This window comes from Symphalangus syndactylus, chromosome 8, assembly GCF_028878055.3.
Source record: "Symphalangus syndactylus isolate Jambi chromosome 8, NHGRI_mSymSyn1-v2.1_pri, whole genome shotgun sequence".
NCBI classification, from domain to species: domain Eukaryota; kingdom Metazoa; phylum Chordata; class Mammalia; order Primates; family Hylobatidae; genus Symphalangus; species Symphalangus syndactylus.
Window position 1 is genome coordinate 136196361 of NC_072430.2, and position 27693 is coordinate 136224053.

Consider the following 27693-nt stretch of genomic DNA (forward strand, 5'->3'; position numbering starts at 1 on the left):
TTGACTGTGTGCATTCAATCAGGGCAGGCTCAGGACCCCCTACTGAGGAAACCACCTCCGTCAACCAGCCTCCCCTCAGCTCCCTCATCCACTCTCTGGCCTCCACGAGGTCCCCACTTCTCCCATTGTCCTCAGTGTCCCCACTCCCCATCCCCAGCCTCTATTGCTCTCTGTCCAGGAGCCGCTGTGCTTCTCCCAGAACTTGTCCACTGGGCAAGACTGACAGGCAGGACGGCTCTTCCTCCCCCGAGCCAGGGATTTAGTAGGCAGGGGGCATCCAGGCCTTCCTGGCCAGCATCTGGGAATTCACCCAGATGGTTTGTGCAAGTCCTGCTTCCCCAGGGCTGGCCAAGGCCCATCAGAGTGGATCCCATGAGTCAAATGAGTGCAAGCGTGAGCTTGGATAGAACATCCACTGGACAAAAGGCCAGATACAAAATTGTGTATGTGTATTGTGTATATAAAATAAAACCACCATATGAAACATCGTTAGGAGGAAACGCCACTGTTACTGCTTCAGAGTAAAGTTATGGGTGGTTTTAATTTTTTCTTTCCTTTAGATTTAATCCTCTTTTTATAAAAATTGTGGTAAAATACACATAACATAAAATGTACCATCTTAACCATTTCAGTGTATAGTTCAGTATTGTTAAGTATATTCACATTGTTGCACAATGTGAATATACTCCAGAACTTTTTCATTTTGCAAAACTGAAATTCTGCACCCATTAAAGAACTCCTCACTTCCCCTTCCCCCCATTCCCTGGCAAAAGAGGTTTTACATTTTAAAAATTGTTTTCATTTTTGCTTATTTGCACTTTCCAAATTTTCGATAGAAAATGTATTATAATTGAATTTTTAAAACTAAACATTATCTGCAACCCTGTACCATGTCCTCCACTTTCTCGGCAGGGGGCATGAGCTATGGGCATGAGCTAGGAAGCTGTCTGCAGGGAGAACCCAGACAGATCGACCGCAGGTCATTCTCCAGCTCCCAGCCATGGAAGCCAGGGCTTCCTCTCAGGAGGACAAGACTCAGGGACTGCAGCAGGACAAGTTTCCTCCATGAACTGAGTCCTGGCTGAGCAATGACTTGGCCTGCAGGGATTCAGAATGGGTCTCAGTTTCAAGGACTACTTGTCCCTGTCCCTCTTCTCACTGCATTAAGTTCGGCAGAACCGGCTGGGCGCGGTGGCTCACGCTTGTAATCCCAGCACTTTGGGAGGCCGAGGCGGGCGGATCACGAGGTCAGGAGATCGAGACCATCCTGGCTAACACGGTGAAATCCCATCTCTGCTAAAAATATAAAAAAATTAGCCGGGCGTGGTGGTGGGCGCCTGTAGTCCCAGCTACTCGGAGAGGCTGAGGCAGGAGAATGGCGTGAACCCGGGAGGCGGAGCTTGCAGTGAGCCGAGATTGTGCCACTGCACTCCAGCCTGGGCGACAGAGTGAGACTCCGTCTCAAAAAAAAAGAAAGGTAGACTGATATGCTTGATGGCGCATGACAAGGTGGTGACAGCAGGGCTGAGATTGGAACCAGGTCCCCTGGATCCCTGGGCCCCTGCCAGAACCAAACAGGAACTGGGAAGGACAGCAAGGACCCAGTGGGACCGTTTCAGAAACTGGCAGTGGTGGCAGGGAGTCCCCAGAGGGAGGACTGCTGAGCCCCAACTAACTGTGATATATCTGCAGGGGAAGGACTTGAACTGGGGGAGTGGCAGTGGAGGGATAAGAAGCACACAGTGTGGCGTCTGGTCAGTGTGAGTCCTCAGCAGTCAGGGATCCTTCCTCCTGCTGTTTCCCTCTGAAGGAAACTGAGGTGCTGGTCAGAATTTCTAGGCAGAACTAGGGACAGTACGTGAAGGCATCCCTGCAGAGGAAGGCAGATGTGTCTCCCCAGCTCCAGGTGACCCTCTGGCCCCTCCAGGTGAAGCCACTTTGAGGCTCCACTCAGGATGGATCAGTCTCTTGCTGCCCCTCTGGGCCATCGTTCCCAGCCAGGGGGTGGACCCTGCTGCCTAGGGAGCCCACGTCACACAGGGTGCTGCCTGTGGTCACCCTGCTGAGGCTGTGGGAGCTGTGGCGGGGTCTGAGGCGGTGGCAGCGAGCCCCGAGGCACAGGGCCTCCTGGAAGGTCTCTCGGAAGCGGCTGGACATGAGGCTGTAGAGCACGGGGTTGGCCGCCGAGCCGAGGTAGAAGAAGATGCCGGAGATGATGTGCACGTGCTGGAAGGCCAGGTGCAGGCCCTCTGTCCACTGTGACACGACACTCCACATGACGCGATCGGCGTGGAATGGGGCCCAGCAGATGCCAAACACCACAACCAGGACAACTGCAGGGACAGAGAAGGGAGGCCAAGTGCCCGCCGCAGCCCCCTCAGCTGCCTTCCCGGGCTTCAGCTTGGGTCATCCATTTTCACATCCTCTCCTATCCCACAGGCCACCCTCACCTATCACCCAGGTGGAAGTTTCTGGAAATTTGCCTGTTCTGGCCATGCCTCTCTCAGAGAGGCTGCCCTCACCACGGTCACTGACTGTGGGCAATGGGGCATATCCCTGCCTCTGGCCACAGCCAACTGGACCAGGTGTGGACACCTGAGCCCAGCCGACTCAATCAGATTCTCTCACCCTGGAATATGAAATTGGGTGACGCTTAGCTGTGGCTGCTGAACTACTGGGGTGATACAAGCTGTGGGGCTGGGGCCACTCTGGATGCCCACTTGGGGGCCATGCTTGCTGATGCATAAGTACAGAAAAGAAGAATGGGGCACGTGCTCAGAGAGCAGCAGACCAGAGGTCATGGAGCCAGGGAAAGTAAGACACACACACACACACATGCATGCACACACACAGATGCATGCACACCCACACATGCATGCACACACACAGACACACACATGCACACACACACACACTGCCTGCCTTGGCCCCTGGCCTTTTCAGCTCCAGCCCCCAGCTCCCCAAGGCCCATCCGAATGTCTTGCCCTGCACTAACCTGCCCCCCCGCTTACTTGCCAGGCCCTTGCCCACACCCTCCCTAACAAAAGGTAGGAGAGTTTGGCCAAACCTTCACTCTTTCTCCCCAAATCCCTCCTGCCTTGTTCTTACCCAACTATGCCCTTCCCTGGGTCTCTGCCACAGGGCCAGCCATGATTTTTGTTTCTTGTTTCTTGGGTTTGCTGCTGCAACTCACTAGCTTTCCTGGGCAGTGTCTTCCCCATCATCCCCCAGCATGGTTTTCCTCATAATCCCAGATTTCTAAAAGGCATTGCTCATAACCTCCCTGGCACCTGGCCTGGTGCACAGAGGGCCATCAGAAAGTGGACGAGGGAGGGAGGGAGGGAGGGAGAGAAGAGAGAAGGCCAGCAAGCAGGAAGCCCACCTTCCAGGGGTGAGCCACCCCAGCCGAGCACCTACTGCAGACTCTGCCCACCCATGGTTTCAAGGAGGGGACGGGGTAGTAGGCAGGAGGCAGGGCAGCAGCGGGCAGCTGGTCCCGAGCACAGGCTTCACAGTGCGGAGCTGGGAGGCATGCACACAGCTCTGGGGTCAGCCCCATCTCAGGAGCTGCACAAGAGACTGGGCTCTGAGACAGTGCCTGAGGGGCGAGAGGAGCGAGTCACTCTGGGGATGGGGCGGCCCCCAGTTAGCTGGTTCTGTCCAAAGTCTCAGTGGCCCTCTGCTGACCTGGCTCATCCCACTGGCCTGATTCAGGCTCTGCTGAGGTGGGGCTGAGCTGGGATGCAGGTAGGTGGATGGGGCGGATCTTTGATCAGCTTAGTATCAGTTTGTCTTGCTTCCCCAGGGCCACAGCTTTTGAAGAAGAGCCAGGTCCAGGCCACAGAGATCCAGAGCCTCATCCCAGTACCTTGGCCTGATCCCCTGTGCCTTGAGCCCGGCCTTCACAGACATGCCTGGGGATGGGGCTCTTTAGACAAATGGTCACTCCTGTGGTTCCCAGGGAACCGCAGACATGGCACGGGGGAAATTCAGCACCTGGCCTCTCCAACACCCTCCTCCCCTTCTCTGGGGGCTTTGCTCCCCCAGATCCCACTGTGTAGTTCCACTGGGGGCTGTGTACCTCGGCATCCTGCCACTCTGGCTCAGGAGGTGGGGCATGACCTAGGCCCCGCCCATCAGAATCCTTCTTGGCATTTTTCACTCATGTCTAAGGAAAGACAGCAGTTCCTCAGGAAAGAAGACGGCGTGCCGATGGCCATGCCTCGCAGGCTGCTGCCGAGAAGAATAAGGCCAAGACACGTTAATAACCAAAAACAGCCGGGTGCAATGGCTTATGCCTGTAATCCCAGCACTTTGGGAGGCTGAGGTGGGAGGATCACTTGAGACCAGGAGTTCAAGATCCGCTCTGGCAACATAGTGAGACCTCGTCTCTACAAAAATGAAAAACTTAGCTGGACATGGTGGCATGTGCCTGTAGCCCCAGCTACTTAGGAGGCTGAGTGAGGTAGGAGGATCACTTGAGCCTGGGAGGTTGAGGCTGCAGTGAGCCGTGGTCACACCACTGTTCTCCAGCCTGAGTGACAGAGCAAGACCCTGTCTCAAAAAAAAAAAAAAAAAAAAGAATCAAGAAGAGGAGAGACCTGAGACCCGGAGGGTCCAGATCCCATTTTCTGTCATCCTGGAGCCCAACCACATTCCCTGCCTTTTCTGTGTTTTGGTTCCAGAGCCAGGTCCCCAAGCTTAGCAGGGTCCTGGGCTTGGTTTAATGTTCTGTTGTTGCTGTCTTGACATTCTTACTCATTTTTGAAAAAGGGACCCTGAATTTTCATGTTGCACTGGACTCCACAAATTACACAATCTTACCATTAGCCATTAACAGGTATTTTTGGTGTAAGATTCTAGTAATCTAAAAGAGAACACAGGAGTGCAACTCAGACACACACACACACACACACACACACACACACACGAGACTAGAGGAGTTCCTCTTCCCCCATAAACCCAGATACTCAGCCCCTTCTCCCAGGCCCCAGGAGCCCCAACCTCATACCCAATGCCTGGCTCAGCCCCTCTTCCCAGCCATGACACTTACACAGCATCTTGGTCACTTGTCTCCGGCCCCGATCGCGCTGCTGGAGCCTGCAGGTGTATCTGGACCTGGCTGCTGCAGAGCCCCTGCCCTTGGCCTCCTGCATGAGCAGCAGCCTCTCCCGCCGCAGTCGCAGCCCAATGAGCAGGTAGAGCACGCTCATGATGGCCATGGGCAGGCAGAAGAAGAGCAGCGCAGTGGTCTGCACTACCAGGTTGTAGAGGGCCCGTGGGCGGACCAGTGTGCAAACAGCTGAGTCCGGCACTGGGCCCCGGCAGGGTACGTGCAGCTGCCGGATGCCATGCAGGCTGGTGTTGGGCAGAGAGCAGAGCATGGCAAGACCCCAGACAGCCCCAAGCACTCGGCGCATGTGGGCCCACGTCACCATGGACCTGGCCTGGAGCGGGTGCACCACGGCCACATAGCGTTCCACGCTCAGGGCAGTGACGTTGAGCACTGAGGCCAGGCAGACCATCTCGAACAGCAGCGTGCGGAAATAGCAGCCACCAATGCCCAGCAGGAAGGGATAGTTGTGCCACATCTCATAGAGCTCCAGGGGCAGGCCCACCAGCAGCACCAGCAGGTCCGACACAGCCAGGCTGAAGAGGTAGTAGTTGGTGGGTGTGCGCATGGCCTTGTGGCGCAGGATGACCAGACAGGTCAGCCCATTGCCCACAGTACCCACCACGAAGATCAGCAGGTACGTGGCGCAGATGGGGATGAACAGCTCTGTCTGCTGGGGCCCCAGGTACTTGAGTCTCAGTGCCTCATCAGTGAGGTTCAAGTCCTCAGGGTCAAAGTGCCCCCTGGCCGCACTGCCATTGCAAGCCATGGGGCTCCTTGCACCCCCTGCATACAGGTCTCCAGGGAGGACAGAGCAATTGAGGCAGAGAGGAGTCTGTGGAACAGAGGGGAGAGATGCCCAGAAAGGTCATTCAGGGAATGCTGGCTGTGTCCTAACTCATCAAGCCAAAGGTGACATTAGCGCTAAGATGACCATTATTTTAGGCACCACTGAGAAAGAAAAAACTCTTCCATCCACAAGTCAGTCAGAGATGTAAAAATAAGCTTGGTGCAGAGGCTCACACCTGTAATCCCAACACTTTGGGAGGTCGAGGCAGGCGGATCACTTGAGATCAGGAGTTCAAGACCAGCCTGGCCAATATGGTGAAACCCTGTCTCAACTAACAATACAAAAAGTAGTCGGGCATGGTAGCACACGCCTGTAATTCCAGCTACTTGGGAGGCTGAGGCAGGAGAATTGTTTGAACCCAGGAGACAGAGGTTGCAGTGAGCTGAGATTGTGCCACTGGACTCCAGCCTAGGCAACAGAGAAAGACCCTGTCTCAAAAAAATAAAAAAATAAAAAATAAAAAAAGTAAAAATCTACATTAAAAAAAAACACGTGGGGTTTTGATTTTAAATTTCATGATCTATTGGAACCTTTGAGTAAATGACAGATCTTGGGTGTCTCCTCTTTCAAGCAATGATGCTAGATGAGGCACTCGTTTGGGCATCTGTAAAATGGGCACAATGCCTGGTATTGCAGGGTCTTCAAGAGCAAGGGCTCAGGAAGCAATTGCCTGGATTCGAATCCAGCCTCCCCAGTTCCAGGCTGTGTGACCTTTAGCGAGGTAACCTCTCTGAGGTTGTTTCCCTGTTAGGAGGATCCAGGGAGTTTAATCCATGAAAGGCATTAACACAGGGCCTGCCTGGCATACGGAAGGGCACGGGGATCACCCCCTTGCTCTGGGGACCCAGTCACTATGACAGTCAAGTGAGGCAGTGTCAAGGCTAAACACTACAAATGCTTGATCCACAAGTTGATTCTTTTTTCTGTTTTCTGTCACCTGAACTGTTCAAAGTCTCCATATTTGACGCCCTTGGCACTGCCAGTTCTGGGGTTCCCTCTCCTCTATTGAGCCCCACACCCTTCCTCCCACCCGCCCTCACTCCCGCTGCACAGTAGCGCGGGAGCCTCGCGGACCAGTTGGGAACGCGCAGGCGCCAGCCCCGGTTCAAGGGAGGCACCCTGGTCCTCGAGGAAGGGTCGCAAGCCCGCAGCCCCCCTGCGCCCCTGGCCGGAAGACACAAATGACCCGAGAAGTTGCGAGGCTCCCCAGTGGCGGGGACGGGGGAGGGGCCCCGACGGAGCCCTCGGACCCTTCCCGCCTTAGAACGACCCTGCCCGCACCAAGCCCCGGCCCAGCCGCCGCGCCCTAGCCCACGCCGGCGCCTGCGCACCTACCATGCGGCCTGCGGCCCGCGAGATCCCGGCTTCCACCCTTCGAGCGACGGACACAGACGCGGCGCGGGAGCCAGTGGACTCACTGACAACGGCCCCAGCCCGCGCCCCGACGCCACCCCTGTCCGGCCGGGAATGCCGCCAGGGGGCAGTGCAGCCCCCGCAGCCGGGGCGGCGCCCCCTCCCGCACCGGCGAAGGACGCGGCTGTCGGAGGCGACGCCTCCACAAGCAGCGTTATCTCACGGAACCCTCGCAACAACGCGTTTTACAGATGAGAAAACTGAGCCTCAGAGAGCCGCAGAGGAGGAGCCCGAGAGACCTGGGGCTCACATGTGATTCCTGCCCTCCAGCGTGCTGAGTTTAGCATAACGCCGTGTCACGTTGTCCCTGCGGCCTCCAGCTCCTCCTGTCCCACATTCAGACCCACCTCCAAGGACAGGGACGGCCCACCAGCCCCTTGAAGTCGACATGCCCCGGTGGGGTTCATCCTCCCAGGCTCCAGGCCTCTTCTTCCGTCCCAAGGCCCACGATTGCGACCTGCGCAGCCCCTCTCACCCGCTGCTCCCTTCAGGGCCTCCAGTCCCTGAGTCCAAGCGCTCGGCCCTGCAGGACTGGGCAGGAGCCCCCTATTCTCCCTCCAGTCCATCCTCCCACAGCCACCAACGAACATCGCCCCTGGAAACCCTTCCTTGGGGCCCCCCACTGCCTTCTGAAAAAGAGCACACCAAAGTCTAGCCTGGTGGTGGACCTCCCCACTCCTCACCTGCCTCCCTGGGCAACCCTCTCCTCACCATGGTCCTCAGCCCCAAATACTGTCCCCCTTATCCGTTCAAATGTTCTGCCCCCATCACTGTACCAAGGGTGGGGGTATAGACAAGGATGGAGGAAATTCAGGGAAGGGTTAAGAATGCCCAGCCACAGCCTCCTGCTCCCCCACACTGCCCACATGCAAATCCCAGTGCCTCACCTGCCCCCACTCCCTAGTCCTGCAATCAGCTCCTTAGCTGGAAGCTGTTTCATCAGAAACTTCTAGGGACCCTAGAAATGACATATCACACAGACTAAAATGCTGGTTCCAGGGCCTTTGCCCAGAGTTTGGTCTCCTTAGCCTGGGCAAGGCCCAGAAATCCTCATGTTTGACAAATGCCCTCTGGAGGGCCCCATGCCCCAGATCACCAGGAGAGGTTACAAAGCCACAGGACCCCGAGAGGACGCTGTGAGCTCACAAGCTCTGTGCCTCAGTTCCCCTTCCTGTAGAATGGGCTAACCACCATCGCCACTATTGTGAGGGTGACATGAGACACTGAGCATCAAGATTCAGCACAAGGGCTGGCACATGGCCAGCACTCAAGAAATGTGGAGTGGGATTGTCACCATTTAGTGGCAAATGGAGGCTCCCCCTTCCCCCAGCTTTCCTGCACCTTCCTCCTCCCCACTGCCCCCCAATTCCATAAGTCACTGTCTGGGCTTGGCGCTGGGAGTTAGGCCCTCAAGGAGCCTGCACCAGGCCAGCCTTCCCAGGAACTCCACATGTAAACAGAGTCCCAGGCAGGGGACGGTTGTGGGAAGTGCAGGGACACGTGGTCCCCAGGGCCTTGGGAGAAAGGATTCTGTGGTGCCCTGGGAATTAACTACTCAGCCCCCGATGAGCTAGTCCAGGAGAAATCCTCAATAACGGGGCTGCCAACACAACAGACGGGCAAGGAGGGATGACATCACTCAGCAGCAGAGCCCACTGTGGCATCACAGGCTGCTCTTAGCAAGTGATGAGCATTTGGACCCCAGCCCTTCACTGGAACACACACACACATACACACACATGCATGCACACATCACTCTGCACATACCACACCACACACACGCACACACACATACCACTCTGCACAGACTCTGAGCAGTCCGAAAGTCCCTGTGGACCCTTTGGTTCACACAGCCCTGGAGGGGATGGGGAAGGACCCACCCAGCCTTGCAGAGGCAGAATGGCTCTTGCCAGTCAGGAATTCCTGCAGCCGGCTGCATCATTCACACAGCATTAGCAGCCATCAAAGGCTAAAGAGCAGCCCCCAAAAAGGAGAGGCTCAGTGGCCACAATGGCTGTGGCCCTCACTTCTGCACTGTGCAGAGGGCCCCAGGGGCCCTGGCCTCTGGGCCTGAGCTCAAGGCCACCACAGTAGTGTCCCATCAGAAACATATGACATCCTGCTGCTCCTGCTCCGTCCCGAGGTGGCATCCCCCGGTTTTCTGGGTGTACACATCCATCTCCTAAGCTTGGCTGGTGGGCGTCTGCCCAGACAAGGGGGCCAAGGACCCAACTCTGCACAACAGCAAATGCGCTCAGGGAGGGCCACCGGGACCTCCAGGAGCTGCAGAGATACCACCCAGGTCCCAGGCGTGGACTCACGGGGGCCAGAGGCATGCGAGGAGCTCCGTATCCCCTCCTCATCCTGCTGATTCCCTGAGAGCCAAGAGGGGCTGCTTAAACCCAGGCCAGGCTTAAACCAGAACCTTCTCAGCCTTGGGCTGACCAGCAGCTCCTGGCAAGCCCATGGTTCCCCCAGAAATGCCCCAACCCCACCCCACTTTACTACCTACAGAGGGGAGGCAAGGAGGATGAGATGAGCTTGGGGACACTGTAGGTCTGGACGGGAGGGAGGCACTGTTCTGCAGCCTGGGCAATGGGGACCACCCAGGACCCCCCGTCACTAGACTTCATCGGGCAAACATGGAGAACAAGAACAGTAAATATCCGAAGCAAGGGAGAGTTGCTGTACCCATCTGGGCACCTCCCAAGGTCAGAGAGCTCCCCACCCAGCTCTGCTTTGCAAGGTCCCAGCCTGGCCATGGCCAGGAGAGAGAGGAGGAAGGTCTGGGCCCCTCAGGTGATGGGGTTCCCAATTTGGGGGCTGGGATTGCACCTCAGGGAGCCACGTGGCTTGTGTGTGATCATCCACCCATGCTCCCTGAGCCGTCAGCCCTGGTCTGCTCACAGAAACTGGTGGGAGAGATGGTCAAGCCAGCAGGGAACACGGTGAGTACAGGCTTTGGAGGCTGCAAGGCCAGAGCGAGAATCTGCATTCTGCCAGCGTGGCCTCAGATAAAACCACTTTGTGCTTCAGGCGTCAGCTTCCTTGCCTGTAAAACACAAACATAGCCCCTGTCCTTCAGGGATGCCATGAGGATTAAGAGGGATAATGTGGGTTTAAGCACTCAGTGCAGGGTTGAAGAGCCTGGAATTCTCTGGAAGATACCAGAAAGCTGCTGGGAGGCAGGGCTGGGGTGGGAGCTGTCCTTAGCAGGGTTTGGAAGGGCAAGGTCCCCAGCACCCTGGGCAGGAGAGCTGATTCCCAGTGGAAAGGAGCACACGGCTTGCAGGGAGCCCAGCCACAGTGCAGGCAGCTGGGGCCCTGCAGCCGGTGGGGACCAGCAGCGGAGGAGACCTCCGGGGAGCATTGCCCCTGCCTCTCCTGCTCCTAGAGGGGGCCACTGGGGACTGTCTAGCCCCTTGCCCCCTGAGGGCTGTGAGGCCTGTTCCTGAGCTCTCCCAGAGACAGCCAGCCCACAGGCTTCAGGCAGGGTGCTGGGCACAGGGAGCCCGTCACCTCCTCCCTGGGGCTCAGCCTGTGTACCAGGCCCCAACCTCCGCTTGTGGCCAAAGGGAGGACGTGTTCAAGTCACACAGTGAGAAGGCCAGAAAAACCCTGGGTCTCTCGTGTCTAGGGCCTGTGTGTCCCTCATGCCACCCTGGACTAGGGCCAGATCTTACTGTGTGCCCACAGGGTGCTCCTGGCACCTCCTCCTCCAAGCAATAAAGGCCACCCTCAAGTCCACCAGCCTTCCCAGCTAACAAACCACACTTGGTGTGTTACAGAAGCTCCTCTTGGGGTCTTCCCATTTGTAAATGCTCATAGTCATGATCAGAGGGAGGTTTCAGAACAAAAGTTTCTCCCCCTGCAGCAGGTGAGCGGCATCAGGACTCAGGAAAGTGTTAGTCTGCAGCAGCTTGCTGTGTTTGATTTAGTAGTTTTGTTTTCTTTTCCCTTTTAACTTTTTTTTTCCTGAGACAGAATTTCACTCTCGTTGCCCAGGCTGGAATGCAATGGTGTGATCTCAGCTCACTGCAACCTCCACCTCCCTGGTTCAAGCAATTCTCCTGCCTCAACCTCCCAAGTAGCTGAGATTACAGGTGCATGCCACCACGCCCGGCTAATTTTTTGTATTTTTAGTAGAGACGGGGTTTTACCGTGTTAGCCAGGATGGTCTCAATCTCCTGACCTCGTGATCTGCCCGCCTCGGCCTCCCAAAGTGCTGGGATTACAGGTGTGAGCCACCACTCCCGGCCGCTGCTATTTTTTTTTTTTTTTTTTTTTTTGTATTTTTAGTAGAGACGGGGTTCCACTGTGTTAGCCAGGGTGGTCTCGGTCTCCTGACCTTGTGATCCGCCCACCTCGGCCTCCCAAAGTGCAGGGATTACAGGCGTGAGCCACCGGGCCCAGCCAGAATGCACATTTCATTTTCTTTCTTCTCTTCGTTATCTCCCTTCCTCCACCCCCTCACCATGCTTTCTGGGCTTACGTATCAAATAAATGACTTCATCAAGTTCATGCCTCCAGGTCTTCTTTTTGAAGAAACCCAAGCCACAGCAATCCCCCTTGTTGGGCTGAAAGTCAAGGCACCCCTTAGGGTAGAGCTGACCCTGAACCCTGTCTGTGGGGAAACTGGCCAGGAGTGCTGTCCCCCTGGCTGACTGCCCAAGGCGTGGAGCAAAGTCAAGAACAGCCACAGAGCTGTCCTCAGCCATCAGGCATCCACCTGATGTGATTTGCACACAGGCTGACACACATTTTCAGGCCTGGGAACAGTGGCAGGGACCGTTAAACAGTCAGGCCCTGTCACTGCCCCTTACCCCAGAGGCAAGCTGTGTGGGACGCGTTCACTTCCCCTGAAGCTTATTTTGCCTCTTCCTGCGGCTGGGTTGTTCCTGACCACACAAACCACCAAGACTGAGACAAATGAGTTTACGGAAGGGTGTGGGGCAGAGTTCAGCAGAGTCTGTGGGAAGGGTCAAACTGCTTGACTGTGATCTTCAATTCTCCGATTAAGAGAAGGCAAAGACTGCACAGCCAAGACTCGAAATTAGGGAACCAGGAGCATCCTTCTGGCCCCTCAGAGAAGAGGTGTATTCATTTGCCAGGGCTGCCCCAACAAAACACCACAGGCTGGGTGGATAAACAACCGACATTTATCGTCTCCTAGTTCTAGAGGCTGAAGTCCAAGATCAAGATATCGGCAGATTTGGTTTCTCCAGAGGCCTCTCTCCTTGGCTTGCAGGCAACCATCTTCTCTCTCCCAGGTCTTCTTAGGGTCTATCTGTGTCCTGATCTCCTCTTCTCATAAGGACATGAGCCATATTGCACTAAGGCCCACCCCTGTAAACTTATTTTACCGTAATTACCTCTTTTCAGGCCCTATCTCCAAAAACAGTCATATTCCAGGGTACTGAAGGTTAAGACTTCAACACAGGAATTTGGGGGTGATGTAGCTCAGCCCATAACAAGGGGAAAGGAGGCACAGGGACCAGTGCAGTGAGGCGTCCTCTGCCCAGCGAGGCCCCTGTCATTTTGGCTGTGAACTCACTGACCTCAGCCACTCTAAGCACAGGCCAAGAGTCAAAAGGCAGAGAGGAGAGCTATGGGCTCAGCACGGCCTCTGCCACTGGCCTCCAGGCCGAGATTGGGAAATGAATGCCCGGAATTTTATTCTTTCACAAATTCAGTCCTGTTCAGCCTCTGTCAAACTCCCTCATCTTCAACCCAAAGACAGTTGGTCAATGTTAATGTTCCCAAAACTCACATACGGGGTTGCTCAGAGCCACAATACCAGAGAGCCTCAGGCTGGCTCAGAGATTGCATGAGTTGATCACAGAATAAGGATTTTGATTTTATGTTTTATATATTTTACTGAGATGTTAGTTTTATGTGCCAATTTGGCTAGGCCAAGCTAGTAACTAGTACCCAGTTTTTGTTTGTTTGTTTTTGTTGTTGTTGTTTTGAAACAGAGTCTCACTTTGTTGCCCAGGCTAGCATGCAATGGCACAATCTTGGCTCACTGCAACCTCCACCTCCCAGCTTCAGGCAATTCTCCTGCCTCAGCCTCCCAAGTAGCTGGGGCTACAGGTGCACACCACTACATCCAGTTAATTTTTATTTTTTTAATTTTTAATTTATTTTTTATTTTTATTTTTTTGAGACAGAGTTTTGCTCTGTCGCCCAGGCTGGAGTGCAGTGGCGTGATCTTGGCTCACTGCAAGCTCTGCCTCCCGGGTTCATGCCATTCTCCTGCCTCAGCCTCCCGAGTAGCTGGGACTACAGGTGCCCGCCACCACGCCCAGCTAATTTTTTTTTTTTTTTTGTATTTTTAGTAGAGACGGGGTTTCACCGTGTTAGTCAGGATGGTCTCGATCTCCTGACCTCATGATCTGCCCGCCTCAGCCGCCCAAAGTGCTGGGATTACAGGCGTGAGCCATCGCACCCAGCTGATTTTTATTTTTTTAGTAGAGATGGGGTTTCACCATGTTGGCCAGGTTGGTCTCGAACCCCTGAACTCAAGTGATCTGCCTGCCTTGGCCTCCCAAAATGCTGAGATTACAGGCATGAGCCACTGTGGCCGCCAGTACCCAGTTATTAATTCAAACACTAATCTAGGTGCTGCTGTGAAGGTATTTTGTAGATGTAATTACCATCTACCATGAGTTGACTTTCTTTTTGCATTTAATTACTTTATTTATTTATTTATTTATTTATTTAGAGACAGGCTGTCACTCCGTCACTCAGGATGGAGTGCAGCAGCACAATCATGGCTCACTGCAAACTTGACCTCCTGGGCTCAAGCAATCCTCCCACCTTAGCCTCCCGAGGAGCTGGAACTACAGGCACATCCCACCATGAGCAGCTAATTTTTGTATCTTCTTTGGTAGAGACAGGGTCTCACCATGTTGCCCAGGTTGGTCTCAAACTCCTGAGCTCAAGCGATCTGCCCACCTCAGCCTCTCAAAGTGCTTGGATTACAGGTGCAAGCCACCACACCTGGCCTATTTATTAATTTTTAAATTTTGTGGGTAGAGAGTAGGTGTTATAATGAGTTGGCTTTAAGTAAAGAAGATGACTTGCAAAAATGTGGGTGGGCCTCATCCAATCAGTTGAAGGTTTGAAGAGCAAAAACTGAGGCTCTTCCCAGAGAAAAAATTCTGCCTCAAGACTGCAGCACTGGCCAGGCGCAGTGGCTCGCACCTGTAATCCCAGTACTTCGGGAGGCCGAGGTGGACGGATCACTTGAGCTCAGGAGTTTGAGACCAGCCTGGGCAACATAGTGAGAATCTGTCTCTACCAAAAATACAAACATTAGCTGGGCGTGGTAGTGCATGCCTGTAATCCCAGCTGCTCAGGAGGCTGAGGTGTCAGAATTGCTTGAACCTGGAAGGCAGAGGTTACAGTGAGCTGAGATCACACCTCTGCACTTCAGCCTGGACAACAGAGTGAGACTCCATCTCAAAAAAAAAAAAAAAAAAAGGCTGCAGCATCAACTCCTGCCTGAGACTCCAGCCTGCCAGCCCCCACAATCACATGAGCCAACACCTTGAAATAAATAATATATGTAGATATACACATATGTATACATGCACATGCATGTGTGCATGTCCTGTTGGTTCTGTCTCTCTGCAGAGCCCACAGGGATACATCTACCCTTCATGGAAGGCAGGCATGTGAGGTGCTGGGTGTCTGTGTGCCAAGAGCATGGAGTCCACCATTCGGAGGGTGTGGGTGTCTCCAGGAGAGACGGTCCCGGAGGTCACGGAGGAGCAGGGGGGGCATTTGCTGAAACTTGCCCTGCTGATCCATGCTTGGAAAATGCATTCTGCTGTTGGTTTGACCAAAATGGCCAGAGAACCAAAAATAATCCCCACAAAGCTATCCCAAGTCCACACTACAAATGGAAAATTACAGAAACCACTTAAAGGACTTGCAAAGTCCAGCTCTCCCGTAAATCAGACCAGATCACGCCACTGTCTGCTGAAAATCCTCCTGAGACCCTCAGAATAAACCCAGTGCCCAACACAGCCTGTGGCCCAGCCCTGCCCACCTCTACTCCCCTTCTCCTTTCTTGTGCCCCTACCAGGCCACTCTCTGACACCTCAGGGCCTTTGCATGTGCTGTTTGCCCTACTGAGATTCCCTTTCCCTGGCTCTTTGCCCAGCACCTTCTCATCCATTAGGGCTCTGACCACATGTCCTGACATCTTGCCCCCAAACCTTCTATAACATCTCCTGTGTATGTCGTTTTGGAACAACGAACACAAGAGAATGAGATGAGACTGTTCTCCTACAACAGTAGGAGAGATGAGCATCCATCTCCTACTTCCTTTCTGGAATACAGATGTGATGGCTGGAGGTCCAGCAGTTATCATGGACCCTAAAGTGATCTGGAGGCAAGACATCACACCCTAAGAATGGCAGAGCTGAAAGGCAGAGGAATGACAATGTGAAACGATCTTTTTCTGTTTGCTTATTTTCCTATTTATTCTCTGTCTTCCCCCTCTGGTCTATAAGTTCCAGGAGAACGGGCCCAACTTACTCTCTTGTGTCTCCCCAGTACCAGGCCCACAGTAGGTAGCACCTGATGTATCTTGAATGAATGAATGGCTCCTCAGCTCCTAAGTTCACTCACGTTTGGGTCAGGGTCCCTCCCCATTTTCCCACAGTACCCTAGGCTGGCCCCATTGTGTCCCTTAGTGGTCGATGGCATTGGCATGCAGCTGTCCGAGAGTTTTAAGCTCCTGACTGGAGGGAGGCAGACTCGGACACATACAGGCTGGGGCCCAAGGAGAAAACCTCGCCACTGAACGAGGTGGAACTGAAGTGAGCCAGGTTGGACTGCAGTTTTACAGAGCTCTGAAGAACTGAGGGGGAGTGTTCCAGGAAGAGAGGACACAAGGGGAAAGGCCACTAGGCAGCATTGCCAGGAACCTCCGGGAAGCCACGAACCCATCATGAGGAACCAGGGGGCCAGTGGCCTGAGCTAAAGGCAGACAGGAAGGCAGGGCCCAGGGGCCGACTCGGAGACTCATGGAAGGGACGTGGTCTCATCCTCATGTAGAAAATTTAAGAGATTGTTTCTGGGGTGGGAGGGTGGGGAATGGGGTGAAAAGGAGATGCATTTTACCATCATATCAGCTACACTGCTAGATTTTTTTAACCATGTACATGTATTGCCTTAAAATTAAACAATCACTGTGGCTTCTCAGTGGAGCCTGGACTGCGAGAGATGAGAGGAGATTTGGGCTGGGACCTGTGGCAGAGGCTGCAGGCTGCCCACCCAATGTCGTTTCCTCTCTCCCTATTTCCTGACTGACAGATCCCAGACTGTTTTTCCAAATGACCATTTACACTGCATGTCTCAGCTAAATGACTACATTTCCCAACTAGAGGAGGCCATTCAGAGGTTGTAGAGTGGGACTTAGGAGGAAACGGCTTAAGAGAGACACACACAGTTGCTTGGAGGATTGCTTGAGCCTAGGAGTTCTGGGCTGTAGTAAGCTAGATCATGCCTGTGAATAACCGCTGTACTCCAGCCTGGGCAACAGAGGGAGACCATGTCTCTAAAAAAAAAAAAGAAAAAAAAGGGAGAGAGAGAGAGGCTGGGCACAGTGGCTCATGCCTGTAATCCTAGCACTTTGGGAGGCCAAGGCAGGTGGATCAACTGAGGTCAGGGGTTCAAGACTAGCCTGGCCAACATGGTAAAACCTCGTCTCTACTAAAAATACAAAAATTTGCCAAGCATGGTGGCGGACACCTGTAATCCCAGCTACTCCAGAAGCTGAGGCAGGAGAATCGCTTGAACCTGGGAGGCGGAGGGTGCGGTGAGCCAAGATCATGCCATTGCACTCCAGCCTGGGCAACAGGAGTGAAACTCCATCTCACAAGAAAAAAAAAAAAAGGCCAGGCGCGGTGGCTCACACCTGTAATTCCAGCACTTTGGGAGGCCGAGGCGGGCAGATCACCTGAGGCTGGGAGTTCGAGACCAGCCCGACCAACATGGAGAAACCCTGTCTCTACTAAAAATACAAAATTAGCCAGGCGTGGTGGTGCATGCCTGTAATCCCAGCTACTCGGGAGCTGAGGCAGGAGAATCACTTGAACCTGGGAGGCAGAGGTTGCAGTGAGTGGAGATCGCACCATTGCACTCCAGCCTGGGCAACAAGAGTGAAACTCTGCCTCAAAAAAAAAAAAAAAAAAAAAAAAAGAGGCTAGCCAGGCACAGTGGCTCACATCTGTAATCCCAGCACTTTGGAAGGGTGTGGCAGGCGAATCACTTGAGCTCAGGACAGTCTGGGCAACAGGATGAGACCCCGTTGCTACAAAAAAATAAAAAATAGAGGGTTGGGGACAGACAGCTGATGAAAGCTATTTTTACCTTCTCCTTAGCCTCCATCTCCTAATTCCTTTCTGGAATACAGATGTGATGGCTGGAGGTCCAGCAGCTATCATGGACCCTGAAGTGATCTGGAGGCTAGACATCACACCCTAAGAATGGCAGAACTGAAAGGCAAAGGAAACATGAGTCTCTGGTGATACTATGAAGCTTCTAGACCAGCCCTGAACACAAGAAAAGTTTCTTTCTTTCTCAGGGTCTCCACAGGGAGACAAGAGGGGTATTCTTCTTATCTGTGTCACTGATGGGCTGATGCTGATGGAGTAACCACCATGTTGAACATCACTCTATTAGAGCCCTGGAGGGTACCGGTAACTAAGTATTTAGCCTGGATGTCAAATCACTTCTGCTCATTGGCCAGAACTAGCCCCATGACCCCATCTAATCAATGGTAAGACAGCCAGGAAATGTCATCCTGCCAAGTACCCAGAAGGCAGGGAGCAGAAGGAGATGCAGTGATCATCATTAAGAAATCAAGTTGGGGCTGGGCGCGGTGGCTCACGCTTGTAATCCCAGCACTTTGGGAGGCCGAGGCGGGCGGATCACGAGGTCAGGAGATCGAGACCACAGTGAAACCCCGTCTCTACTAAAAATACAAAAAAAATTACCCGGGTGTGGTGGCGGGCACCTGTAGTCCCAGCTACTCGGAGAGGCTGAGGCAGGAGAATGGCGTGAACCCAGGAGGCAGAGCTTGCAGTGAGCCGAGATAGTGCCACTGCAGTCTGGCTTGGCCGAAAGAGCGAGACTCCGTCTCAAAAAAAAAAAAAAGAAAAGAAAAGAAATCAAGTTGGGGCTGGGCGTGGTGGCTCATGCTTGTAATCCCACAACTTTGAGAGGCCGAGGCGGGCGTATCACTTGAGATCAGGAGTTCAAGACCAGCCTGAACAACATGGAGAAACCCCACGTCTACTAAAAATACAGAATTAGCTGGGCATGATGGTAAATGCCTGTAATCCCAGCTACTCAGGAGGCTGAGGCAGGAGAATTGCTTGAACCCGGGAGCTAGAGATTGTGGTGAGCTGAGATCACACCATTGCATGCCAGCCTGGGCAACAAGAGCAAAACTCCAACTAAAAAAAAAAAAAGAAAGGAAAGAAATCAAGCTGGCCAGGAGCGGTGGCTCACGCCTGTAATCCCAGCACTTTGGGAGGCCAAGGCAGGTGGATCACCTGAGGTCAGGAGTTTGAGACGAGCCTGGCTGACATAGTGAAACTGCATCTCCACTAAAAATACAAAATTACCCGGGTGTGGTTGCTCACGCCTGTGATCCCAGATACTGGGGAGGCTGAGGCAGGAAAATCACTTGAACCTGGAAGATGGAGGTTGCAGTGAGCCAAGATCACACCATTGCTCCCCAGCCTGGGCAACAAGAGTGAAACTCCATCTCAAAAAAAAAAAAAAAGAAATCAAGTTGAGTTCAATATTTATTCCTCTTGATACAGTAGGAACTGATATTTAAACATATTAAAATCTCCATATTTTTCTCAAATAATATAATGAACTTAGAATATTTTAATGCCAATCTCCTCTCATCTTTTGTGGTATTATCTTCTTTTTTTATTTTAAAAACATTTGTTAGAGACAAGGTTTTGCTCTCTGTCATCCAGGCTAGAGTGCAGTGGCATGATCATAGCTCACTGCAGCCTCAAGCTCCTGGGTTCCCACCTCAGCCTCCGAGTGGCTAGGACTACAGGCAAGTACTACCATGCCTGGCTAATTAAAAAAAAAAAATTTGTAGAGACAGGGTCTCACTATGTTGCCTAGGCTGATCTCAAACTCCTGGCCTCAAGCAATCTTCCTGCCTCAGACTCCCAAAGCCCTGGGATTACAGGTGTGAGCTACTATGCCCAGCCCTGAAGTATTATTTTCTAGAAAACAAGTTAATATATGTAAAGTGCTTAAAACAATGCCCGGCATGTAGCAAGCACTATATGGGTCTTCTATTATAAGTGGTTGCATTAAAGTGAAATTGGTCTTTTTCTTTTCTTGTTTGAATTATGTAACACTTATTTACATTATTTAGCACAGGTTTGGCAATTTCTAGCTCCTCAAGTATGAACTCTCTCTCATTCTGTTATTCTCTTCCTCTGGAACTCTTGTTTAATGGCTACTGCATCATTTCATTCTCTCCTCCCAACTCCATTTCTTTACCTTATTGTGTTGCATTCTGGAAAATTTCTTCAGCCTTGTTTTCTAATTCACTAATTCTTTCTTTGGCTGTGTTTAAAATACTGTTTAACTCATCCAATGATGTTTTTTCCTGTTCTGTAATTGTATTTTTATAGCTATAACTTTTGTTTAATTATTTTTCAAATCTGCCTATCCTTTTTTCATTTTATTCAGTCCTTATGGTTTATAACTCTTTTTTTTTTTCCTGTGAACACTTTAAACACTTTGCATTAGAGTACATTTTAGATTTTTCTATTAATTCTATTCCTTGGGAGGCTATTCTTCCTATTTCCTTCTGACTGTTGCTTTTCTAATTTTTGACCCCTTGTGAGCTCAACTCAGTGGGGGATGCTTTCCATGGGAGTCTCTCATTCCTAAATTGTGGAAACAATCCTACAGAGAGGCTTTGCATTTGCCTCTCTCAAGCTCCCGAGCTGTGCCAGTTATGCTAATTTCTTGGCCCACTTTGTAATTTCAAAACCCCCGCCCAAAGCATTGAAGGCCAACATCTGGCTCCAAAACTCCATGAACCATTTCAACTTCTCCTCCCACTAACTCTCTCATTTTATGTTCCCTTTGTATTCCCAGCACCTGGGGATTTTCTGCTCTTATTTAAAGCTGGTTGAGTATTCAGAGCATTATTGAACTATATTTTCTTCAGTGTCTCCATGTGTAGTCATTTCTTATATACTGTCTTATTTTCTCATTTGTTTATAGCACACAGTTTAGCAAATAACTGTACACTATCTTGTCCATTACTTAAGTGTGTATATTTTGTCTCCCTGACAATATGTAGATGCTCCTCGTTATGGGCAGAATTGTCCTCCCAAAATTCATAAGCTGAAGTCCTAACCCTCAATTAGTATGACTGTATTTGGACATAGGATCTTTGAAGAGGTAGAGTTAAATGAGGTCATGAGAGCGGGCTCTATCCAATATGACTGGTGTCCTTATAAGAAGACAAGATCAGGACCAGGCATGGTGGCTCATGCCTGTAGTCCCAGCACTTTGGGAGGCTGAGGTGCACGGACCACCTGAGGTCAGGAGTTTGAGACCAGCCTGGTCAACATGGCACAACTCCATCTCTACTAAAAATACAAAAATTAGCTGGGCGTGGTGGCGTGCACTTGTAGTCCCAGCTACTCAAGAGGCTGAGGCAGAAGAATTGCTTGAGACTGGGAGGCAGAGGTTGCAGTGAGCAGAGATCACATCATTGCACTCCAGCATGGGTGACAAGAGCAAGACTCCGTCTCAAAAAAAAAAAAACAAGATCAGGACGCAGACACTCACGGAGGGAAGTCCATGTGAAGAAGCAGAGAAGGTGGCCATCTACAAGCCAGAGAGAGGCTTCCAAAGAAGCCGGTCCGGCTGACACCTTGATCTTGGACTTCAAGCCTCCAGAACTGTGAGAAAATTCATTGCTATGTTTTGAGCCCCCCAGTCTGTGGCACTTGGTTACAGCAGCCTGACCAGACTCACACATTTCCTTCCTTTGTCTGTGTACTTGGCCAGCACATACTCAGCCCTCATACTGAGCCAACACACCCATGCCCAGCACCGACTGCACACATGGCTCACTGGAGGCACACTGACACCTCGACTCCTTTTCCCACCCACTGCCCGTGTGGGGCTGTGGGCCGAGCTGGTCCCTGTCCACTATTTATAAGCCTTCCCAGCCCTTTCTCTCGCTCCTCTGCCTCCATCCCCTAAATAAAGCAGTCTTCATGCTGAGGCCTGGCCCTCTGCCCTGCCTCTGCAGACTCCATTCTCATTCCCCAGGGTGGTCCTTACCAACGCTGCCCCTGCCCTCCCTCCAGGCCCAGCATCCAGGCTCAGCTCTTCCCCGGCCCTGCTTCTTCCCACCCCTGTCCTTTCCATGGTCCTCTGGACACGCCCACGGGCGAGGCCGCGGCTTTCGCTTTCCCCATGAAGAGGACAGCTTCTTCACGTCTCCAGTTTGGACCTCCTGGCCTCTCTGGCTCGGCTTTGACGTCTTCCTCTCCTCACCATCCACAGACAGTAGATCCCGTTGATTCAGCCTCCCAGCTGTCTCCGCCTCTGCCCTCTCACGCCACCCCAGGCCACCCACTCTGCAGGGCCTCTTTCTCCCTGAAGGTCCTTCTGGCTTTTGTTTTCTTAAAGCTGAAGGTCTCAGGAGAACTTGGAGGGTTTACTGAGCAAGTAGAAGGAAAGGAGGACAGAGTGTCTGACTGGAAGTGGGGGACAAGGTCCTCTCCCCCCAGTTAGAGGACAGGAGGGAAAGATGGGCAGCGGGGAGGTAAGGGGCAGCGAGAGTCAGAGGGCAGGGGGTCTGTTTCCTGGGTCCTGCTCCTGGACATGAAGCGAGACCAAGAGAGGGATGCTGTTGCCCTGAGACATCCAGGAAGAGGACCCAGGGCCGCGTCAAAGGAGTCCTGAGGCCCAAGGGCAGCTCCAAGCTGTGGGGAGCAGCTGGCCTTCAAGAATCTGGCAGAAAGACAAAGAGAGGCCGGGCGCAGTGGCTCTTGCCTCCAATCCCAACACTTTGGGAGGATGAGGTAGGCCGCTCACTTGAGGTCAGGAGTTCAAGACTAGCCTGGGCAACACGGCAAAACCTACAGAAAGTACAAAAATTAGCTGAGCATGGTGTTGTGCACCTGTAGTCCCAGCTACTTGGGAGGGTAAGGTGGGAGAATTGCTTGAGCCTGGGAGGTCAAGGCTTCTGTGAGCAGAGATCTGCCACTGTACTCCAGCCTGCCAGCCTGGGTAACAGAGTGAGATACTGTCTCAAAATAAATAAATAAATAAATATATTAGAGGCTGGGTGTGGTGGCTCATGCCTATAATCCCAACACTTTGGGAGGCCGAGGCGGGCGGATCATGAGGTCAGGAGTTTGAGACCAGCCTGGCCAACACGGTGAAACCCTGTCTCTACTAAAAATACAAAAATTAGCCAGGTATGGTGGCGGGCGCCTGTAATCCCAGCTACTCGGGAGGCTGAGACAGAAGAATTGCTTGAACCCGGGAGGCAGAGGTTGCAATGAGCTGAGATCACGCCACTGCACTCTAGACTGGGCAACAAAGAGAGAAACTCTGTCTCAAAAAATAATAACAATACAAAAATTAGCCAGGCATGGTGGTGAGAGGTGACAGTGTGCTGGCAGTCCTCACGGCCCTCGCTTGCTCTCGGCGCCTCCTCTGCCTGGGCTCCCACTTTGGCGGCACTTGAGGAGCCCTTCAGCCCCCCGCTGCACTGTGGGAGCCCCTTTCTGGGCTGGCCAAGGTGGGAGCTGGCTCCCTCAGCTTGCAGGGAGTGTGGAGGGAGCGGCGCGAGCGGGAACCGGGGCTGAGCGCGGCACTTGTGGGCCAGCTGGAGTTCCAGGTGGGCGTGGACTTGGCAGGCCCCTCACTCGGAGCAGCCGGCAGGCCCTGCCGGCCCCGGGCAATGAGGGGCTTAGCACCCGGGCCAGCGGCTGCAGAGGGTGTACTGGGTCCCCCAGCAGTGCCAGCCCACCAGCGCTGCACTCAATTTCTCACCAGGCCTTGGCTGCCTTCCCGCGGGGCAGGGCTCGGGACCTGCAGCCCGCCATGCCTGAGCCTCCCACCCCCTCCATGGGCTGCTGTGCGGCCCGAGCCTCCCCGACGAGCGCCACCCCCTGCTCCACGGCACCCAGTCCCATTGACCACCCAAGGGCTGAGGAGTGCGAGCGCACGGCGCGGGACTGGCAGGCAGCTCCACCTGCAGCCCCGGTGCGGGATCCACTGGGTGAAGCCAGCTGGGCTCCTGAGTCTGGTGGAGATGTGGAGAACCTTTATGTCTAGCTCAGGGATTGTAAATACACCAATCAGCACCCTGTGTCTAGCTCAAGGTTTGCAGACACACCAATCAGCACCCTGTGTCTAGCTCAGGGTCTGTGAATACACCAATCAACACTCTGTGTCTAGTTGCTCTGGTGGGGCCTTGGAGAACCTTTGTGTTGATACTCTGTATCTAACTGATCTGATGGGGACATAGAGAACTTTTATGTCTAGCTCAGGGATGGTAAACGCACCAATCAGCACCCTGTCAGAACAGACCACTCGGCTCTACCAATCAGCAGGACGTGGGTGGGGCCAGATAAGAGAATAAAAGCAGGCTGCCCCAGCCACCAGTGGCAGCCCACTTGGGTCCCCTTCCACACTGTGGAAGCTTTGTTTTTTCGCTCCTTGGGTCCACATTGCTTTTATGAGCTATAACACTCACTGCGAAGGTCTGCGGCTTCACTCCTGAGCCAGCGAGACCACGAACCCACCAGAGGAAAGAAACTCCGAACACATCCGAACATCAGAAGGAACGAACAACTCCAGATGCGCTACCTTAAGAGCTGTAACACTCACCACGAGGGTCTGCGGCTTCATTCTTGAAGTCAGTGAGACCAAGAACCCACCAATTCCCGACACAGTGGCACACGCCTGTAATCCCAGCTACTCAGGAGGCTGAGGCAGAAGAATCGCTTGAACCCGGGAGGCAGAGGTTGCAGTGAGCCAAGATCACTCCATTGCACTCCAGCCTGGGCGACAAGAGTAAAACTCTGTCTCAAAAATAAATAAATAAAAATAAAAAAGCCAAAGAGTCTTGCAGCCATGGTGTGGGTTATTGACTGGGGACCTGCTGCCCACCCACCCTGGCCTCGGCACTGGAATGACCTGGAGGGAGAGAGCCCTCAAGGGCTGAGATTAAACCCACCAGAGTGGAAATTGGGGGCCAAAAGTAAGCCCTCTAAATCTCGGCAATGAACTTAAGTTGGAAATTTCTAACATTCATAGGCTTGGTATTTATCCCACTTGTTTCCTAGATGGAAAACATAAATACCCAGCTTAGCTGGAGGTAGAGATGGGAGACACACCAGGGGCACTGCTTGGTCAGGCCAGGGGGTCATGGAAGGCCAAGGGGCCAGAAGTCTGGCTCGAAAGTGATTGTTTTTTGTTTTTGTTTTTGTTTTCTTGAGACCGAATCTCGCTGTCTTCCAGGCTGGAGTGCAGCGGCGCGATCTCGGGTCACTGCAATCTCTGCCTCCTGGGTTCAAGCAATTCTCCTGCCTCAGCCTCCCGAGTAGCTGGGATTACAGGCACGTGCCACCATGCCCAGCTAATTTTTCATATTTTAGTAGAGACACAGTTTCACCATGTTGGCCAGGCTGGTCTCAAACTCCTGACCTCAAGTGATCCGCCCGCCTTGGCCTCCCAAAGTGCTGGGATTACAGGTGTGTGCCACTGCAACCGGCTGAAAGTGATGTTTTAAATGAATGCCCACGAGAGAACCAAATGAAATGGGTACAGCTACCAAATGAAGTGACTCGATCTGAAACAGCTGATATCTAGACCAGATGAATTCAACCATCAGCCCAGGCTCTGGTGTCCTGGTTTTGCTCCTCCTCGGCAAGCCCCTGAAGGGCCCAGCTCCAAACCCAGTTGCTGGGTGGATTCCCCAGGCCCTGGGCCTGTGTCTCAACGGGTCTTAGACCACCCAGCAGGCCAGGTCCTTCATGGTCTCCCCGGAACACAAACCCAAGAGGGCCCGGCCAACTTCAAAGTCCAGAGCAAGTGTCCCAGGGCAGAGGGGCCACCAGGCTTCAGGTGGGGAGAAGGAGAGTGGGCACCTCTCCTGCTGTTTCCAAGACACTCCACTGAGGCACACACAGTCTGCTCAGAAAAACCCCTCAGGAGGATAGTCCCGGGGGTTTCCCACCTGACCGTGGGTGCTCCTTCCTCTCCTGGCCTGGGACCCCTTTCCTAACTCTCCCGCCCTAGGCTCTCCCCATTCTAGTCCAGAAACGCCCGTGACGTGAGGCCTTCCCCTCGGAATCACATTCCACCTCCTCCCGACTCTGGATTCTCCAATACTCACACAGACCCCGACTGCGCACCAGGAACCCCCCACTCACTGGGAGGGAGGGGCTCTGGCCCTCACACAAGCACCCTGAGGCCATGCTGCAGACAGGCGCTGGGGGCAGTTGGAGTGGTCCCTGAAGCTGGGAGGGACAGGGCAGCATCTCCAGTGGCTCTCATCTGCGTCCAGCAGGCAGATGGGGCTGTCACTGAAGTCAGGGAAAGGGGAAAACGGAAGGGGCCCAGGGCGCCTTCCTGGGCAGGAAGGAAAGCCGGCTGTCAAGGAGAGCCCAGTGGTCAATCGTTGGTTACTCAGAGTCTCCTCACTGCTGATTGCAACTCAAACAGCTGGGCCCAGCCCGAGTTCCCAAGTCAGCCAGGCAGCAGCAGGCCCAAGAACATGCATGCCTAGGAAGTCTCCAGGGATGCTCTTCTAAGTTAGGACCATGCTTTGAGAACTGCTGAGGCTCAAGTTTTGCTCTCTGCATCTGGAGTCAGTGTCCTGGGTTCCTGTCCCAAGTCTGCCCCCTGATGGTAAGAAGTTGCTTCTTCAGCCAAATTTCATAATCAGTGGAGAGGTAATATATTTACCTCCTGGGGTAGGTGTAAAGATTGAGTGATATACTTGGGAAAATTACTTAGCACAATTCCTGGCACACAGTAAGACTGAAAAAAAGTTCCTTATCAATTGGTTGAGCTGTGGTAATTTGGATGGAGGAAGCTGCTGGGTTTTTTTGTTTGTTTTTTTAATAAGCCCTATAGAATTATTTGGCTTTAAAAAACATTACCTGAGCCAGGCGCGGTGGCTCATGCCTGTAATCCCAACACTTTGGGAGGCTGAGGCGGGAGGATCACCTAAGGTCGGGAGTTCGAGACTAGCCTGACCAACATGGTGAAACCCCGTCTCTACTAAAAATACAAAAAAAAATTAGCCGTGTGTGGCAGCTGGCGCCTGTATTCCCAGCTACATGGGAGGCTGAGGCAGGAGAATTGCTTGAACCTGGGAGGCGGAGGTTGCAGTGAGCCAAGATCGCACCACTGCACTCCAGCCTGGGCGACAGAGCAAGACTCTCTCAAAAAAAAAAAAAGAAAGAAAGAAAAGTAAAGATAAATAAATAATAAATAAATACATAAAATTATATAAGATGTGGCTGGGCACAGTGGCTCATGCCTATAATCCCAACACTTTGGGAGGCTGAGGCAGGCAGATCTCTTGAGCCCAGGAGTTTCAGACCAGCCTAGCCAACATGGTGAAACCCTAACTTTACTAAAAAAAAAAATATATATATATATATATATATATATACAAAAATTAGCTGGGCACAGTGGTGCACGCCTGTAGTCTCAACTGCTTGGAAGACTGAGGCAGAAGGATCGCTTAAGCCTGGGAGGGAGAAGTTGCGGTGAACTGAGATTGTGCCACTGCACACCATCTAGCCTGGCAACAGAGGGAGACCCTGTCTGAAAAAAAAAAAAGTATGTATATGCTCTAATGCCATTGAAAATGAGAAATCAACAGCTCTTCCCTGATCGTTTAAACATGGAAACATCTGTGGAAGATTGTATTATTGTTCCCAATCATTCACTCCCCCTTCCTGAAAGCTGAGTCCACCTTCTCTCTTCTGGGGAAGGAGTATTCATCCAGCCCCACTGATCCCATGATGGCCTTTGCCAAGAGCACGTGTGTGGACATGAGCAGTGCCCCTTCAGAGCAGAAACTGAGTGCCATTGCTCACTTGCTCTTGTCCTTCGCCACAAGACTGTATCCCACATGGGGGCTGTGGCTTTGGCTTGCAGTCTAGAATGAAGAAGAATTACAACCACACCTGACACACAGCCAAGAAGAGCCCAGCCACAACTAGCCTACAAAAGAAATGAAAAACAGGCCGGGCGCAAT

At 52.8% G+C, this 27693-nt stretch overlaps 1 protein-coding gene across 2 annotated transcripts; it reads right to left on the minus strand.

Annotated features, from left to right (window-relative positions):
* Positions 1-844: 844 nt before the first annotated feature.
* NMUR1 (neuromedin U receptor 1) lies at positions 845-24486 on the minus strand. 2 transcript variants are annotated; one of them, XM_055290960.2, is made up of 3 exons: positions 24306-24486; positions 5054-5948; positions 845-2333 (listed from the first exon to the last, which is right to left on the minus strand). In XM_055290960.2, exons 1-3 carry the CDS (start codon positions 24324-24326, stop codon positions 1951-1953), a joined length of 1299 nt encoding a protein of 432 aa, XP_055146935.1. In that variant the 5' UTR covers positions 24327-24486; the 3' UTR covers positions 845-1950. The 2 variants fall into 2 exon arrangements, with proteins under 2 accessions (XP_055146935.1, XP_055146936.1); XM_055290961.2 differs by lacking the exon at positions 24306-24486 and adding an exon at positions 7299-7468.
* Positions 24487-27693: the final 3207 nt, after the last annotated feature.